At 39.2% G+C, this 20514-nt stretch overlaps 1 protein-coding gene across 3 annotated transcripts in view; it reads left to right on the forward strand.

Annotated features, from left to right (window-relative positions):
* cdk18 (cyclin dependent kinase 18) overlaps positions 1 to 20514 on the forward strand; it is a 56285-nt gene that overhangs the window by 9178 nt on the left and 26593 nt on the right. For 2 of the 3 annotated variants that reach the window (XM_020622985.1, XM_020622987.1), the window contains exon 2: positions 18514 to 18649. In XM_020622985.1, the coding sequence (XP_020478641.1) occupies positions 18532 to 18649 (118 nt within the window). In that variant the 5' untranslated portion in view covers positions 18514 to 18531. Of the gene's footprint in view, positions 1 to 2237; positions 2365 to 18513; positions 18650 to 20514 lie in introns of those variants that run through there. The other variant, XM_020622986.1, reaches the window with a different exon arrangement.

The following is a 20514-nucleotide window of genomic DNA, read 5'->3' on the forward strand; positions in this document are numbered from 1 at the left end:
CGCTCTTAGTCTGACCCGTCACCCAGGACCTGTTTGCCTTGGGAGACCCTACCAGGGACAAATAGCCCCCGACAACATAGCTCCTAGGATCACTCGGGTACTCAAACCCCTCCACCACAATAAGGTGGCGGTTCAAGGAGGGGTCATCAACATCAAAATAATAATAATACACATATAATGTGACATAAAACAATCTGACAAGGTCTAAAACACTGACATACGTTTCTGGCAATGCAAAGATTTGTAACTTCACTATTACATCATGTGTAACTAATTTAATTGCCATTGCTTTTGTCAGCTTACTCAAATGACTGTTTAATTCTGAACATTTTAAAAGTGAATAAGTGTATAAGGAAGAACTAATGAACTTGACATTATCAGCAGCTAGACAGGGCAGTGACAGCACTACTCATCCATAGACTCATCCTAAGACACAAAGAAGCCTTCATTGTGCAGGGGTTAGCTTCATTTAGGTGTAGTATACCTGTGATCAACAAATTATGGATGTAAAGATTAACTAAACATCAATACACATTCACGGATTCAAGTCAAATGCTATGTGACATTTGATAAAAGTACCTCTCCTGCTAGCTTTATGTTCCCAGTCACATCGACCTCCTAAATTTTAACACTGGAAGAAATGTCACCTTCTACTACGCACCTGCTCCTTGAAACCTTGCTACAGTACTTGAAGCAAATGTGTCTGCTGAAGGTAAAGATACTGGCGATAACATTCAGTCCAAGCCACGTCATTTATTACTGAGGTTGAGCTAAATTGATATTAAATTGAATTGCAGCAGAGTTGTATCAACTGTTATTTAAAATGTACTGTATCCTTACAAATTTCATTTTTTGTGTCAGAATGTGCCCACAGGTGGACAAGGTAACCAGACCTAAACCAACCAGTTAGTCTTCATGCTTTATCTTGCAAGATCAAGAAATACTGTTTAGAAATGCTTCTAATAAATAAATGAACATAATAAATTAGGCGAAGAATATGGCACACACAAAAACCAACTTTACTGAAAGTGTTTTTTCTTTTTTCTGCTTTAAGGGTGAAGACTAACTGGTTAGCAGACATACCTCTGATTAACTTCCTCACCCCTGTTACAGACCAGTGCACACAACACCAATTTCCTTGAGCTCTTTTTATAGGTACCATCCTATCAGCCTACCAGCCTGACTGCTAAGTCCAAAACATGTCCTAGGCCTAGTTAGTCCACAAACACGAAACACATCTAGCAATAGTGTTTCCACGCAGGATGGTGAAAACTAAGACATTGTGTTTTGCTGGTTTTTGTCAAGTTGGTGCAGGTTTTGTCATTTAGAAAGCTCTGGCTAAACTCAGTATTTCTGCCTGTCAGAAGGAATTTCCCCAGTCTAATTTTACAGCGTATTCTTTTGGCCTCACTAGAGTAATTTTATGCTTTCAGTTGCAACAGACATGCATTAGACTTGAGTAAACTGAGACTGTTTAGCGATGATAACTGCCTGTGTGGTGCCTCTTTCTGTCTTTCTATTAGCCCTTTTTCTTTTTCCTACCCATGCTGTCCTCCTGTCCAGAGCACAGTTAGTTGGTTTTGGCAGCTAAATCATCATCAGAGATATATTTTGAAAGATGTCAGGGCTAACTTTCTAAGTTTGCTGCCACTGGACCAAAAAGCATGGCATAAACTAAATGGATGGATGATTATCAATCATGAATCATGCATGGCTGTAAGGTAACTGCCCCATGTAAACACATGCAAATCAGATGTACAATATAAAATGATGAATCTGTTAGTATGGAAAGATATGAATCTCCAAACAAAACAGCCGCCATCACAGAAGTCTCTCTTGCACAAATTGTGGTGTCCTGTGATACAACAGGCCACACTGATGTTGACTCCAGTGGTGTTGTCATTCACGAGCCCTGAATACAGTAGGCCTACTGTTTATATGGAGCAGGGGGTGACATGTAGCTAGAAAGACAGAGGGATTTACTGTTGCTGTCCACAGCATTGTCAGTTCAGTTGATACTAGTCTTTCTCTTAAAGTAGTCTGGCAAAAAAGGCTGAGAAGATGTGAGCTGGATGAGGAGTTTAGGACAGTGGCAGATCATCAGAGTTAAGAAAAAGAAACAGGGGTCATATGCTATATAGAAGTATTGTATGGCAGAGAAAATAAGGCAATGATTGTTGTCTACCAAGACTCGACTTCAAGGAAAGAGGGATTGGAGAAAACAAAAGGTCGTCTTTATTACAGCTCCAGCCTGTAGACAAAGAGGAGAAGAGAAACACTGCATTACATTTCTGACTGCAAGATGTCAAGCAAAAGAATGCTGGATTTTTCATAACTGATTAGAGCAAAAGGAACAAGTCCAAGGTTGGTTTGCTGTGTCTAGGCTTAATTGCTTTCTCCAAGGCACTGCGCTGCACAGAGTTGTCTGGTAGACTGGATTATCGCTCGGGGTGAGGGGTGTAGCCTTGTGCCTTGTTACTGTCATTTAAACCACACATGTTACAGACAGGGATTAAGCCAAGTCTCTGTAATATGCCCTTTTGAGAACAGGTCAGCAGGTCAAGTCAACAAACAGACAGTTGAAAGGCGAGTTTCTCTTTGTTTTGGGTTAATAAGAATGTAATCTGACCGAGCTACATCATGTTCTTTGTATTAGGGACTAGAGATGAACACAGACACACAAACTTATCTAATGCTCACAAATCATGGTTCTTTAGTTTGTATGAACTTTCCTACTCTATAATTTTGTTCAATGGAGAAGATGATTGTTTCCATGTGACTGAGGCAGATAACTGTTTGCTTTAAAGCTGCCCTAATAACTACTGTATGTTAAGGTGGTGTTGCTTATACTGACAACCTCACATAGAACACTGCAGTAAAACTGCACCATGACTCTGTTTTAATTTTTTGTGTCCTTTAGTGCTTTGTAAACCAACAGCTTTAGTACTTTACTTGTCCTGCTTATCAATGGCACAAAGTAACTAAGTACATTTACTCAAGCACTGTACTTAGGTGCTGTATCTGTACATCGCTTGAGCATTTTCATTTTCAACTACTTCATTTCAAATTCACTAAATTTTGAGGGCAAGTACTGCACTTTTTAGTCCACTACATTTACTTGATAGCTCAAGGTAACATTTCTGAATCAGATGATTAAAACAAAATAGAGTATAATCCTAAGTAGCTGATTATCCTTGGTGGGAAATTCACCAGCTACCCAGCAGTGATTCAGATTATAAGAATACGTTCCACTTTTACCAGCCACAGTAGTAAATGTGATGTACATAATAATACATCAGTAATTCTAATCAAATAACATAATTTCCATTAATGTAAATGTAAAGTAACATTCTTAACTTCCACGTTTTTTTCACTATTGTACCATTACTTTTACTTATGTCAAGAAGCTGAGTATTTCTTCCTCTGCTGCTTCCCTGTTCCTAAGCAGAATTTTTTTTTTTACAAAGCTAAACTGTGCCTGCAATTAAAAACACCTGAGTCAAATAAAAAGGAAACTGTTGTCTATTGATACAAAACTATGGAGTGTTAAATGTTAAACACCAGTTTACATGAGTTTACATGAGTAAACCTTTGGCTCAGTCCAAAAGGTAAGTGTCTGCCTACCTGCATTTTGAAAGTTTCAGTTATTAACACTTAAAGAGCTCATGGCATGCTTTTCCTTGTTTTCTGACTTATCTACAGTGTTATAACTGTGAATTATCATCTTAGACGTGACCTAAAGCTAAAAAAAATGAGGTGTTCTAGTACTACTATGCATAAGCAACTCAGTGTATACACATCTCATAAACTCTCACTTGCGAGACTTATATTCTAACAAAGTTTTACATAATAGTTTAAGTACTGAGTCAGCCTTGGTGAAAGTCTTAAATGACATTTTTCTTGCAACTGACTCAGGGAATTGTGTGGTCCTAGTGCTCTTAGATTTGACTGCTGCTTTTGGCACAGTGGACCACAATATCCTTATTTCTTGTTTAGAGCACTGGGTGGGTATCCGGGGTATAGCTCTGGAATGGCTTATCTTAATGATAGATCCTGTGCAGCTGTGGCTCAGGAGGTAGAGCGGGTCGTTTCCTAACCGGAGGATTAGCGGTTCGATTCCCGGCTTGTCCAGACAACATGTCGAGGTGTCCTTGAGCAAGACACTGTACCCCGAGTTGCTCCCGGTGACTGAGGTGATAGTATTTGGTGATTCTGTTGGTTCACCATCTGATGACATTGGCTCAATATAATAAAAAGAATATTTTAAATTTACAGTGCCTTGCGAAAGTATTCGGCCCCCTTGAACTTTGCGACCTTTTGCCACATTTCAGGCTTCAAACATAAAGATATAAAACTGTAATTTTTTGTGAAGAATCAACAACAAGTGGGACACAATCATGAAGTGGAACGAAATTTATTGGATATGTCAAACTTTTTTAACAAATAAAAAACTGAAAAACTGGGCGTGCAAAATTATTCAGCCCCCTTAAGTTAATACTTTGTAGCGCCACCTTTTGCTGCGATTACAGCTGTAAGTCGCTTGGGGTATGTCTCTATCAGTTTTGCACATCGAGAGACGGAAATTTTTGCCCATTCCTCCTTGCAAAACAGCTCAAGCTCAGTGAGGTTGGATGGAGAGCATTTGTGAACAGCAGTTTTCAGTTCTTTCCACAGATTCTCGACTGGATTCAGGTCTGGACTTTGACTTGGCCATTCTAACACCTGGATATGTTTATTTGTGAACCATTCCATTGTAGATTTTGCTTTATGTTTTGGATCATTGTCTTGTTGGAAGACAAATCTCCGTCCCAGTCTCAGGTCTTTTGCAGACTCCATCAGGTTTCCTTCCAGAATGGTCCTGTATTTGGCTCCATCCATCTTCCCATCAATTCTAACCATCTTCCCTGTCCCTGCTGAAGAAAAGCAGGCCCAAACCACGATGCTGCCACCACCATGTTTGACAGTGGGGATGGTGTGTTCAGGGTGATGAGCTGTGTTGCTTTTACGCCAAACATAACGTTTTGCATTGTTGCCAAAAAGTTCGATTTTGGTTTCATCTGACCAGAGCACCTTCTTCCACATGTTTGGTGTGTCTCCCAGGTGGCTTGTGGCAAACTTTAAACGACACTTTTTATGGATATCTTTAAGAAATGGCTTTCTTCTTGCCACTCTTCCATAAAGGCCAGATTTGTGCAGTATACGACTGATTGTTGTCCTATGGACAGAGTCTCCCACCTCAGCTGTAGATCTCTGCAGTTCATCCAGAGTGATCATGGGCCTCTTGGCTGCATCTCTGATCAGTCTTCTCCTTGTATGAGCTGAAAGTTTAGAGGGACGGCCAGGTCTTGGTAGATTTGCAGTGGTCTGATACTCCTTCCATTTCAATATTATCGCTTGCACAGTGCTCCTTGGGATGTTTAAAGCTTGGGAAATCTTTTTGTATCCAAATCCGGCTTTAAACTTCTCCACAACAGTATCTCGGACCTGCCTGGTGTGTTCCTTGTTCTTCATGATGCTCTCTGCGCTTTAAACAGACCTCTGAGACTATCACAGTGCAGGTGCATTTATACGGAGACTTGATTACACACAGGTGGATTCTATTTATCATCATTAGTCATTTAGGTCAACATTGGATCATTCAGAGATCCTCACTGAACTTCTGGAGAGAGTTTGCTGCACTGAAAGTAAAGGGGCTGAATAATTTTGCACGCCCAATTATTCAGTTTTTTATTTGTTAAAAAAGTTTGAAACTGCGACAGTTGGCTAAAGTAAAAGCATTTGTCTCTAGACAGCATTTTGAGACGCTTATTCATGCTTTTATCACTTCCCGTTTGGACTATTGTAACTCGTTGTATTTTGGGGTCGGTGAGTCTTCTATCACTCGCCTCCAGATGGTCCAAAATGCAGCAGCGCATCTTTTAACAGGTACAAGGAAATATGAGTATATCTCTCCAGTTTTGGCCTCCCTACATTAGTCATTTTCGGGTCCATTACAAAATTTTACTTTGTTTTTAAATCCCTTCATGGATCTGCACCATCTACTTATCTGATTTGCTTCATTGGCATACACCCACACACTCTCTGAGGTCAGCAAATCAGTTTCTCTTGAGTGTCCCAAGAACAAAGCGTAAGCTTAGAGGCGATCAAGCCTTTGCAGCTACTGGTCCCAAACTCTGGAATGATTGACCGCTGTCCATTAGACAAGCCTCTACCCTGTCTGTTTTTAAGTCTCTTTTAAAAACTCATTTATTTTCCCTGGCATTTTGATATTTTATTTTTGTGTTGATTTTAGTCATTTTTCATATTGATTATATTTTATATTGTTGTTTGTGGGTTTATAATTTATACTGTTTTATTGCAATGTACAGCACTCTGGTCCACTCTGGTTGTTTTTAGTGCTTTATAAATAAAGTTGGTATGGTATCCTTGAATGGATATAAATCCAGGCCATTGCATGGTCATGTGAGCTTGCCTGACATCCATTGATGCCTGCACTATATTGGCAAAATGTCACAGTATATTGCCTTGCTTGTCTCATCTCATCTCATTTTCAATACCGCTTAGTCCCGAACGGGGTCGCGGGGGGGCTGGAGCCAAACCCAGCCAGCATCGGGCAAAAGGCGGGGTACACCCTGAACAGGTCGCTGGTTCATTGCAGGGCCAACATGCAGACGAACAACCACACACATGCTTGAGGCCAGTGTGTCTGCTGCATGTGATGTGATGCTGGTTAACAAGCGGATTAATGATTCATGATGTTATTGTCAGTGCTACGCTACCTGTTAATTAATTTCACTACTACGATTGTGGTTCGTTATGCTGCACTTGCGACACAACACCGGCAACAGGAACTGTGCTTGTTCATGAACTATCCTCTCATTTTAAGGAAGAGGCTTTCTGGCTCTCTGATTCTGAAACAATTACAAACTATTTGGAGTTATGAGGGGTGCCAAGCTAATCTACAGGTACCCAAGACATTAAATTACCCAACAATAAATGGCTGGAAATGATCAAAATGAGCAGGCCATGGGCACTTTAACGTTTTGTTTGATAGGTATCAAAACTGAGAGAACCAGGTTTGCCGTTTGCTCCGGCTGCTTGTCGTAATTCTAAGATTTCTAGCATTCTATTAACTTTGCTAGCTTCATATTTAGCATACAGACATGAGAATGGTCTCACATCTAACTCTTGGCAAGAAATTTGTGAAACCTATATATTGGAAAATGTTATTCTATAAATCTTAGTATAGATTGAAAATACTCACATTTACTGTACTTTTGATTGGACTACTTTCACCACAGTGGATTTGATCTAGACAGATGGAAAAAGGCAGTTTACACTTGAATGTAAAGAGTTGTAATGTGATTTGTAATTCTTGTTAAACAGAACTGTTGTAAAAACTAGGCCATACCCACATTCAACTCACTGTTTCTGTATTTCACTTAAGGATTTTATAATATGGGATTTTATAGGGGTAGGCAGGTAAGGTACGATGAGGTGAAAACGGCTGACTGAATGGAAGGGGAGGCAGACATGGGCAGGAAGTGGTGCATTAGAGGTGCGGCCCTACTCCTGAACTTCAGATTAATATTCCTTTGTACTATGAATTTAGTACCTGTTCTCATTTAGCTGTATATTTCACCAAACACTTCACAAAGATTTGTACTATCTCCATTATATGCATGTACTGTTGTTGGAACATGGCTGGATAATGGCAGCTACAATTGGGTTAGACTAAACACACCAGCGGTTTAACAGTGATTCTCTATTGGCCACTCTTGATTCTGTAAAGCATCCATCTCTTTTAGGGAAAACACGGTATGTGTGTGTGTGCTTGCTTGTATGTATGTGTATAAGCAAAGCTGTTTCTTCTGTTCATACAAACTACTGTAGCACACATTCATTTTAGCCCAGGCCCAACATCAGTTTTAGAATATCTAATCCATCACACACATACATATTGACACAGACAGGTGCATGTGTTTCTGTCTCTCTGTCTCTCTCTCTCACACACAAATACACACTGTCAGGGTGTGTGGAAAATGCAAGAATGGTGCAAAGAAAGGCACATGGGAGAATAATTTCCTCAAATTATTTGTGCCAGATTCAGTTCAGCTTAATTCATTTCAGTGTAGTATTTGACCTCTGTTCTGGGGTTTGACAAAGCACTATGATTACTTTGTTAAGTGTTTGGATGCCTCTCCACCTCTTCACGTAGTGTGTCTGTGAAAATGTGGCTTTACAGTTGAGTCCATGTTACTGAAATGCCAGGCCACTGTGAGCAGTTTGGCTGATGTGTGAGACTTTGTTGAAATTTGTCAAGAAATCCAATCTTATCACCACCAGAAAAGGGTGTTAATATTAATGGGACTTCATGGGAAACAGGAAATAAGACATCAGTAACACACTCAGAAGATAAGAAACATTTCACAATTATACAAATAAAGCCTGTCTCTTTTCTTGTCCTCCTTCTGTAACTCATGTTCTCCTGAATGTTGTATCTCCAAATAACAGACCTCATGTGCTCTGCACATCACCTTTTTTTCTTTCTCTTACATGTAAGTTTTTTCTGTAATCTGACATTTCCCTCCCCCTGCTGACCCTCTCAGAGATCACAGCTTGTACTGGCAGCTCGGAGCTGCCATGTCAAGTTTTACTGGACAAACACAGCAGTCAGATGAAGCTGTGGTCTCACTGTTAGTGGACTAATGGTCAGCCCTGACACTGTGCCATGGCTTCCTTTCACTGATCTCATAGTCGTTCATTCATTTAACCTAAGCAAACTGGATGGAGAAAAAACTGAAAGAGTCAGAAAATATTTTCCTGATGTTTTCAGTCATGCGTGAAATCATCACCAAGCATAAGTGACAGTTGTGTATGTGTGTGCTGTTTGCCTTATACAGTACCCAGATGGTTTGTTGAATGTATTTTTTGGTGACTGTGCCCACTGACCTGTAAAAAAGCCCCTGAAGCCCATATAGAAGCCTTGCATCTTTTCCATCAATAGGCCTGATTCTAAATGAGTACACATGAGGGGAGTTGTGTGTATTCATTCAGCCACAGCCAACGTGGGTCACTGGACCACTGACATATGGGCTTTTGCTGAATCAAACACACTCAACACTCCACCTATAATAACTGTACAAATTAATATGTGCATTTACTGTACATGCACTTAAGTTAGTGGATTACTGTTCTGCAACTGGTTTTTCATCAAGGCATAAACGAGAAATCTGGCTTCTGTAACTGTCACGAGGGTTCAGGTAGGTAGCCCCAGCTACAGTAAACATCTCCCAAAAAAAGAAGATTTCTTGGCCATGAATACGTAAAACCAGGATTCTAAACATTGCTTTTACATCTGCAGGTACATATCACATGAGCATAACAAGGACTTCAGGCAAGAAATTTCAGCTTTGACAAAACAATTTGATCTAAAACTGTTGTCTTTTGTGTCAAGTGTAACAATAGCGTAGTAGAGAAAGAACAAAAACAAGCCTGGAGAGCCTTTATCAGAGTTTATCATAGTGATTTTCATTTGCTCTTGGATTTCTTGCACAACCTGATTTCCCCCAGTGGCCTGTTGCTTGTGTATATATAAATAACCCAGATGTGGTGGGGCCTAACTCACCTTTACTCCAAAAATATATTGTCACATTATCTCACATCTGACATGGGTTTACTATCCCTTTGGCCCAAATGGGCATTTTCCATCTTAGACAGTTACTGATCCAACACACAAAAACCTACACGGGGACATGGAAACTCAAAGGTGCTAACCAGTGCACCTTCTTACGCACCTCAGTTAAACATTTGCACAAGCAATGTATCTAGTTAACTGTAGTATTACAGTTTTCTCTCAATACTATTCACTACATGAAATTCTAAATGCTGTTTGAAAACCCTGCATAATGTTCAAGTAAGAATCCTCGAAATGCTGAGAAGATAAATGTAAAAATACATGATAAAAATTAATAAAAATTTAATATTCATAAAATCTTTAGTTTTTACTGACAAAGATTAGACTAAAACAAAATAAAAAATTAACTTGGCCATAAGTCTTAGAAAAGAAATAACAACACAGGTTACTTTGCATTTGTTGATATGCCACCGCACAACTTAAGTTTTGATTTGATTTAGGCACCAAAATGACCTGGACAATGCTAAAGGAAACAACACAGGAACCTGTCAAGGCTTCTGCTGTGCTAATAACAATGTTGTGTTACATCAGCCTCTGTTCTTTGTCTTGTAATGCAGCTACAACGCTGCCTGCAGCCTGGGCCACAGGTGCTTTCTAGGCTTCTTTTTTCCTTTGGTGTTTTTTTTATGTTGACACGCCAGCACTGTTGTTCAGAATTTCATTATTCACTACTGGATATGGTCAATTTCAGTATCCATCTTAAATGGTGGGTTTCCATCTAATAGAAAAAAAGATTCAAAATTCAATACTTTATTGCATGTTGACAAGTCGATTGGAATTTGCTTTGGTGCACTTACAAACCATTCAACCAACATAATGCATTTGTCAATAAAACAAATTCAACCATACCATAAATGTAATACAATCTCAGTAGAGATCTCAATATGACCATAAATAGAATGAAAGTAGATATAAAAATAAAAATAAAATTAAGGTCGGGGAAGTTAAATTACACAACACCCTCCACTCTTGTTATCGTTAAAAAACTGAATCCATGGCATTTAAAAGTTTAACAGCTTCAGGGCATGTAAAAAAAAATCAACTTGCATATGAATGACTGTCAACTAACCATGTAAGGAAAATGCCATCTGAATTTAATTAGAAAAGAAATGACTATTACATCTGCACTACATTTGTGAAACCACAAACAGAAAAGATATATTGCATGAAGATGCACAAGTAGGGAACAGCTGAGAAGGACAAACAGAGATCAGAGAAATGGGCACTGTATCAACATGAAGCGTCCAGAGAGGATCACAGCTACGGGCAAACTGAAAATGTGTTGGCATTTCGCTTGGAGCGGATACATTTGTGAAATTGAGTGTGTGTCTGTAGTTTCACAACCAACTTCCTCCCTTTGATATATTAAGTGTCAGAGATGCAGTGATCCAGACCTGCTGACCTGAATGAGCTGAGGGGGTGCTGCTTAAAGTCACTGCACTGCATTTACTCCAAGCTGTGCAGGGCTCACGTTATTATAAGAAACTACAGCAGGCTATGTTGTTATAATGATAAAAAGACCTACAGTATGTCATTATATCAAGAAAGTATAGTGTTGTAATAATGTGAAAAATGTTTTAACATAAAAATATCTCACGAAAACAAGCAAGTATCTTGTTATAATGAAGAAAATGTCTCATTAAAACAAGATTTATGCTACTGTAGGCAGGTATTGTGCATACTATGAAACATAATCCTGCAGGTGCCATTGCCTAAAGTTATGCCCTTCTCCATAGAGTCTCTTGACCCAAAGAAAAATGAAGCATACCCTCTTACTCACACACAGAAACCCAGCAAAATGTACAGTGGGTACAAAAATTAACTTAAATGCTTTTAGCATATGGCTGCAATATAACAAAGAGTGAAAAATTTAAGGGGGGTCTGAATACTTTTCGTACCCACTGTATATTTGCTATATTGGTCTGCAACACAAAATATATTACTCTCACAGTAAAGACTATGAAATTGTGACAGTGCAACAGTTTTTGGCAGCACAAACAAAAGACAATGTCTGAAATTCCTTATAAATGGTTAGATTTAGGCATGGTTAGGATTAGGGAAGGCCCCTGGGTTCAGTTAAACAGCCTCAAAATGAAAAGGCCAACATTGCACACACATACAAAATAGGTTTGTGTGGACTTCCTGAGACAATGCAAACTGTAAACATGCCTCATTCCCACTCGTGGCTGTCGCAACAATATGCTCTTTTGTCTGAGGGCATTATATCTGTGGAAGTATATTGATGACAAAACAAATTGAAAAAGCTCAAAATACAAGATACTCAATCTGTACATCAACATTTGAGACTGCACAGGAATATATTTGTAAGAGAGAATTATAACTGATTGTGCAAGCTTGCCTCTCAGTCTATTTTCAATTTTCTCCAGCTGTTTTGACAGCTTCCAGCACCCTGTACCTTTCTGCAGGTAGTCCTGCTCCAGAGCTCTGTGTTTCTGATGAGCAGCCACCGGCCACATCAACCAGCCCACTGTTTGTTTTTGTGTCCTGATGCTTTTCTTTTCTACTCTACCCACTCACCCCAACCGGTCGAGGCAGAAGGCCACCCACCAAGAGCTGCGGTCTGTCAGAGGTTGCTTCTGATAAAGGGAGTTTTTCCTCCCCACTGTTGCAAAGTGCTTGCTCAAGGGTATTTTTAGATTTTTCTATGAGGTCTAGATAAGGTCTAGAAGTTACTATACAGTATAAAAGTGCCTTGAGATGATTTTATACAAATAAAACTGAACTGAATAGAACTGAACTTGACTAGTAAGCTCTAACTTGGTTCAGTGAGTATAACACCTACAATAGCCTCTACAAAATTATAATACCTGACATTAATGATTAGAGTAAGAATAGCGCATATAAATTTCAGTATAATATCAGTTGAAAGATGCAGCAACAGAAGAGTAAAGGCCATTTTCCATCAACATCATATGATAAACACATCCTCCTCCTCCTTCTTCAAAAGATAACAGTTGGTCAAATTAGTAAAAGGACCCAGCACTCTTACTCAGCTTGTGACACAAAGAGGTCTTTGTACTGTTGTTTTATAATGCCAACACACATTTTCTTGAGTGGATTACGCCTCTTTTTTAGACCACAGTGTCAACAACAGTGTACTTTTGTTTGACATAAAGTCATGTGGAAACACAGTACAGCTCTAGCGTGTTGAGACACTAGGGAAGTCTGCCTTTGTAAAGGCTGCCTCACATATTCTCACAGGGAAGACCAGCCACAGCTCTAAACACACTAGAAATTCTGCCAGCCTAGTAGTATTGATTTGTCTCTGCACAGTAAGCCTCTTTCTTACTTCATTCTTAACCCCTTAATATGCTTTATATCTAATAGAGCGTTTTATTGCTCCACCTTCCTTTTCTGAGTTTGAGTATTATTTTTCTGTCAGTTAATAATAGATTTATGTTAATTTTAGCCAATTTTATCACTGTCAGAATATCCACTGTAAGCTACAAAAATAAAGTAAAATCCTGCCATGCTGCAGTGAACTATCTGCATGTGTTTGAAATAGATCTGCACCTTTACTGCTATTCAGTTCAGTTCAATTCAATTTAATATTATTTATACAGCAACAAATCACAACAACAAATCATCTCAAGGTACTTTACATAGCAAGGTCAAGAACTTACACTATTATAAAGAACAACCCAACAGATCCTCCTTGGTGACAGTGGGGAGGAAACTCTCACTTTAAAGAGCCGATGACATGCTCATTTCCAGCCATTTAATGTTTAATCTCGGGTACCTCTAGATTATCTTGGCACCCCCCATAACTCCAAATAGTCTGTAATTATTTCAGAATGATAAAACCCAAAAGTCTACTCCTGAAAACCAGAGGATAATTTGTTAACTTGCACAACTCCTGTTTCCTGTCAAGAAGCTAAGACAATGCATAAACAAAACCCTGAACAAATAAGCTACGTTTTTGACAATGACAATACGTCAAATCCTACCTGACATGTTCAAGCCAGAATATGAACGTGAACAGCACAGCGAATCACAACAGCATTAATGAATTTGAATTTCTCCTCATATATAAGTAAACAAGGGTACATGTGCCGATGAAAAGAGTAACTTCTCCAGCCTTCCAATAATTATCTACAGAAAAAAGGTTTAACAGGCATGCAACGAGTGTTTTTTTTAAACTTACCATTACATCCCATTAATTAGTGGAAATGCCAGGGTCGGTAAATCCAACCGGTGACCGCTGCATCTTGTCCCACAAATCCCTTGCGTTACAGTCAAAGGGTAGCGTCGCACTAACAATGCCATCATGGATCGTTAAAATCCTCTCGCCAACCTGCAACACATCACATGCGGCAGACACACTGGCCTCAAGCAGTCAAAAAAACAGGTACTACGCTCAGGGGGAATCCAGTGTTGATGAGCTGATAATTCACCACCCCAAGGTCCTTCACAGGCCAGCTGCTTGTAGGTTAGACCGGGTCAGGTAAAACAATGAGTCCCTGTACAGGAACATTCCCGGACATGCAGTAATCTCAGGCCCTGTATTTTTATCCAGTTACAGTGCAGCAGCAGGAGGGAAAATATATCCACAAAACTGGGCGCAATGGAAAAATTCCACTTTTAAAATAGCTCCAGTGGATGCCAGCCAAGTTCACATGAATGCACAACTGCCTGGAGATTATGACCATTCAAGGAAATCCGTAAACTATTGCGTAAGACTTTATATAGTTAGAAAAAAAGTCTTGCAAGCAAGAGTTTGTGAGACTTGTATAAACCGAGTTTGTTCTGCATAGGAGTACAACAACATACGTACACCTCATTTTTTTGAGCTTTCAGTCAAGATGATAAGATGATGTTTAAGATGATAATTCATCACTGTAACATTGTAGATAAGTCAAAAAACACAGAAAAGCATGCCACAGGCTCTTTCAGGGAAGAAACATTCAACAGAACATGGCTATGTTGGATAAAATTGCAACTGAGCAAAGGCAAGGAATTTCCCAGCTCTAAAAAATGTAAAACTGAGGTCTCTGTTGCTGGTTCAGGTGCTCATTGAACATGACTGGGTGTTATTTCATGTAAAAAGGCTGGCAATTCTGCTTTAAGCAGTGCTGTGGCAGTGCATTGGCTCTTTTGTGTGGCCAAGACCATTGCCCCTTTCAACTGAAGAGTCACATGAGTGTTAATTTGATTGATATCTACATGATTCTTCTTTTCGGAATTAGAAATCCTCCATTTTTCTGCACGGTTCTGAGGAATATTTGCTTCCACTGACACCTTTTGAGCCACTTCCTTTACTCTACTCGCTGTTCAATTTATGGCTGCCACCCACACGTCTCTGGATCTCTGAATGCCTTTATTATTTTCTCCCAGCTCCTGGACGTTTGTGCTTATCTTTCACCTTTATATGTATTTGTCACCTCTAAAAATAAATGGGGGATTTCACATTGAACTTTTCCACTTAGACAAAACCCGCTCCTGGACGTTTTGTCATGGTTCGGTTCCACTGCTTCCTGTCTGGCTTTTATTTTGACACCATTTCCTGTTTTTCACCTTAGTTCTGGTCTTTTCTTTACGTTCATCACTCACATTAGTTTCACCTGCTTCGTTGTTATGTGCACCTGTTTTCTTCCCTATTTAGGCAGCGTCCTCCCATGAGGACGCTGCCAGATTGTTCTAGACCCCAGCTCTGACTTTCCCGCATTCCTTCGGTTTTGGTATCTTGTGTTTTGACCCGGATTGTTTCTTTGGACCATTCTATTCTGCCTCGCCCACGGTGTATGATTATCGGACTGTCTCTATTGGACTACGAACTTCGGATTACCCTGGATGTATGTGTTTGCTGGCTCTGACCTCGGACTGTTAATAAGGACATGTGAGTTTTGTGTTGTCACCGTGTCTCGTGTAGTTTCCGTTGTTCAATGTTAGTTCCCTTATTAAAGAGACATTTTTGTTTTACACTTACTCGTCTGGCATTATAATTGAGTTCACCAAAACACTCTTCGGCCGCAGTACGCGCGCCGACCCTGACACGTTTGTGCTTATCTTTCACCTTTATATGTATTTGTCACCTCTAAAAATAAATGGGGGATTTCACATTGAACTTTTCCACTTAGACAAAACCCAAGAAAATTTTAAGTACTGTCAGTTTCTTAAGGTGTAAAGTGAAACATGATTTTTGGCAACTAAATCACAACTGACAGGCAATGCTGACAAACAAAATGCAAACAAAGCTTATGTCTTGCTTCAGAGTTGATCAAGTCTATGACAACACTACACTCTCTCTTGTTTGATCCTGACTTTGTCAGGAGCAGTTTAACTCCAGTCTATGTTTTTCATTCACTTCTTTTGTGTAATCGACAGGAAGTCAGATGAAATAGCTTGTTGTTGTTGGGGTTCGTATTTTTGCCTACGAAGTCTTAATTTGATGGTTTTCCTCACAGCTTAGAGGTTAATAAAACTGACTGGCACAGTCAGTTAGTTGCCACACATTTTTAATGTACATTTTCTATTTGTGTATTATGAGTTTGTGCATAAAATGAAATACCGTGATTCTACAACAAAATCTCTAAATACTGAAGCAGGTTTTTATATTTGGCTGAGGTAGAAAAGTAGTTTTATTGATAAAAAGAACATATAACAAAGTGCAAAATAAAATAAAGCATGAGCAACATGACACTTGAAGAGACTGCAACATTTGTCAAATTAAGACTTGAAACAAAGAAAAATAGCATAGTTCCATCATGGATGTTTTCTACATTGCATTTTTCCAATGCAGTTTGACTAATGCTCTTGCTTCCTCTTCTTCTGCAGTGGTTTAATAGCACTCGAAACACTGTGCTAATCACTGTTTATCTTGACAAACCAACTCCTAATATTCATATAACATTAGTAGATTGAAAGGTGAATTAATTTACATTTTCTTTTGCCAGGTTTTTCACAATTTGATTGAAATTACTTGTGCTACATTTGGATGATAACCTGGCATGATACCGTAGCTTAGGGCCAGTCTGGACATTATCACTATGTAGAATTAAAGCTAATTGCAAGAAACCAGTGAAATAACATTTAATGGTACATTTGCATGTGGCACTCATACTCACATCTACACAGTTTTTGCTATATACAACACTTTGATAGACATCTGTTGGGTCTTCCTAAATACAGTAATTTGACACAACGACAGCTGGTACCAGTAGCTGAATGCAAATGCAGGCCACTAAATACTAAACTAACCTGTGAGGTTTCTTTATGGGGGTAATGAACATTTTTGACCCACTACTTTTGCAATCCGTGCAGTTTAAAACACAATAAAAACTTTACATTTGGATCTCCTCATAAGTTTTAAGTCATTCTGGTTTGTTGTACACCTCACAATGACGTTGCATGAATGTCTATTCTTTAAAACCATCAGTAAACTGCATATCAAAATCACACTACTCTGCAGTTGTCTTGGGTTTTGAGGCAGAGGACAGTTACATACACTAAGTTAGTGTTGGGTGCATTATTATTAGACACACTTTGTGTGTGTTTTGTGTAGGTTTATATACACCAATCAGGCATAACATTCTGACCACTGGCAGGTGAAGTGAATAACACTGACTATCTGTTACAGTGGCATCTGTCAATGTGTGGGGTATATTAGGCAGCAAGTGAACATTCAGTCCTCAAAGTTGATGTGTTGGAAGCAGAATGGTGAACTGGAGACAGGGCCATGGACACCCAAGGCTCACTGATGATGAGGTTGATCTACTGTAAATTAAACTTTTAACTTCCATTTGTACTTTTCAAAAGATTAACATTTATTTGAATCTTTGTTAAAATGGCTGAAAATGAGAAACACTGTCCACTGGTCTCTATGAAGAGAAAGAGTCAGGGGCTGTAGTGGTGATATCACACCTAGAGTGGTGAGGCTGTTGAATGTGTCTATAAAGTCCTCCAACATGTCTTCATGACCACAGTTTTTACTCCTTTTCCGTAAGTTTTTCACTCAATGGTCGACACATCTGTGCTCTTCCTGGCAGGTGAGCTATGGAAGCAAACAGATTCACAGATGTTGCACAGTGAGCTGCAGAGTGACACGAGTGCCAACTGCCCGCTGACTCCTGTGTCCACATTAGGCAGGTGGTCAAACTGGTGTGGCTGACCGGTGGATACATTTCTATGCATCTGTCCCTGTATGAATCAGTGTAATCTGATAATGCGCAGAGATTTCTCAGAGACAGTAATATCGTGATGAGCTATTAAGACCTAAAAATAACAGGAGGAAATTTGGAGTCTCTCTGCAGTCAAAGCCACCACGGCCATATCTGAGCCTTACACACTAATGAGCAGTAGCACACACATACACACACCCATGCATGCACAAATTCAGTAAAGGAATCATGGAGACCCCATGGCACCGGTCTCCGTGGCACACAGACTGCAGAAAAAAAGCAGGAGAATGATAACTAACTAGTAGGACTGGCTGTGTTTGTGGAACCTACTGAGGGAGATGATGCATTGATCAGCTGCTTTCTTGCTGTTTTCTGCCTCATTATCCAACAACACAACAGACTCTCTTTGGTTAAGCTGCACATCAATAGATCCATCACAGCTGCACAACACACTCTGTAGCTTGTGTCATGTAGGCAGTGTACCAACAAGTGGTTACACTTTAGTTACTTTGATTTATGCTGCACTACATGCGCTGTATATTATAAGATCTATTTTTTTTTTTTTATGTTTTGCCTTCAAAAACTCAGGAAAGCATCAAAAAATGTGTGTATACACTGATAGATTGGAGAACTGACTATATTTTTGGTGAAAGTCATTCTTTTGCTTTCTTTTCTCAGAATCTGCTCTTCAGCACCATGAACAAGATGAAGACCTTTAAGAGACGTTTTTCTCTGTCAGTTCCTCGCACTGAGACCATTGAGGAGAACGAGTTCACTGAGCAGATCAACCAGCTCAACATTCGGCACACTCAGGGTTAGAAGCACATTTTCCCTCTTACTGTCATTCAGCCACAGGGCACCTGCTCTTAACCTTTACACTGCTTAAGTTTGTTTGGGTCCCAGTGAAAAGCGTATTCCCAGATTTTAAACCAAACCCAAAACCAGGCAGAATGTTGACCCTGTCCAAAACTCAAGATTATGCTAAATAACATTTTTGAACATATAATGTTTTAAAAATGAAAATATTCCTGAAGAATCTACTCACTGCTACTGGAATGTTTAACAATTAAGCTGCACTACAGAATATTTAATATCAGCAGTGGACTGGGTAAATACTGATTGTGGAATGTAAATAAGTGACTCATGAATTGTCACTTGACTCAGCACTTCCCCTGAATGAGCATTTTAGCCTTTTTTGGCTTATTGTTTTTGGTTTAATGGCCCAGAATTCTACTGTTTTGCTTCACCCTCACTACTCTCATCAACCACGTTTCCAGCCGCAGAAAGGTTAGAAACACTTTTCAGCAAAACAAAAACAAACATTGCCAAACACTGACAGTCTTTAATCAGCATATTTATAAAGACCATAGAAACACAAAAGCAAGTTTTATCAAAGCAGCCTGTGCAAAGATGCACATGCCCAACAGCAGACTGCAGGTAAACTGACTAAATAATATGGCTCTGTGTCTAATGGAAATAGGCAACAGATTCACCATAGCAACCGTCAAAGGTGATACAGTGTCTGTGCTATATGTCATTGACTTTGAATGGTGCTGGTGCACTCACTGACATCCACCCAGTGGCCACTTTATTAGGTACACCTGTACAATTGTATGTAATTCAGTATAACACTTCTGCCTTAACAACTTCGTTTATGAAGCTCAAAATGTTTCAGTTTTTGGTGAAATTATAAATGTATAAATTCAATTATATGCAGGCCCAAATGGAATCTGCACCCACAGAATTCTGATGACACCTCCGCAGATTTTGAGGTAGATTTTGAAAAGTAAAGATTCCGAATGTAAGCACATGTTTGACCCTGCCTGCATGTGTGCAACAGTTGTGTGATGTTGTGAATGTTTTTTTTGTCATTTTTCAATTCAAGGGTCTGACATTCACACCTTGACTGGCTATTTGCACATCTCTGTTTAGTGCTTCTTTTTCATTCTAGTATCTTGATATGGTAGGTACTGAATTTACAAGATAAACCAAAAGCAGACATTGCTTTAAAAGAACATTTTAGCCAAAATAATCACCATTAGTAGAGTACATATATGTGTACATATGCATAATTTCACATGCAAAGTTATATATACTAGGTTAAATATACAACTCAGGCTCATATGAATTTAACTTATTCAGATTATTGGATTCTTTGATATTGTTTCTCTCATTCAAGAACAACAGCAGCTGGATCAAACCCCCAAACACAGAAAGAGTCGATAAGTCAGATCTATGAACAGGATGAACTCATTAGCACCATGTACACACAAATACAGACCTACTATATGATAGTGTAACACATGAACACAAGCATTCACAAACAAATTCATTACCACTGATCTAGTCTGGTGAGATTCTTATCTTAGGTATGTTGACTGGCTGGTGTTAAGGCACACTCCTGTTTAATTTTACAGGGGTAGCACTGTTATCCACTGCACCATCAACTTCCATCCTAAAACCTGAGAATGTTAGCTTCTTGAATTCAGTTAAAACAATCTTGCAGAGTTTTCTACAGCAACAAATAAAGTTGAAGCTACCTGAATTATTATTATTATTGTTGTTGTTGTTGTTTTGCCAGGTGGGGGTAGCAAAAAAATATGGACACAAAATTGACTCACCTTAAAGCTCATTGCTATTTGCACATCTAGCCAACAGAGGTTCGTCAGAGCTGCCTGT

This window comes from Monopterus albus, unplaced genomic scaffold (genome assembly GCF_001952655.1).
Source record: "Monopterus albus unplaced genomic scaffold, M_albus_1.0 scaffold291.1, whole genome shotgun sequence".
Lineage (NCBI taxonomy): Eukaryota > Metazoa > Chordata > Actinopteri > Synbranchiformes > Synbranchidae > Monopterus > Monopterus albus.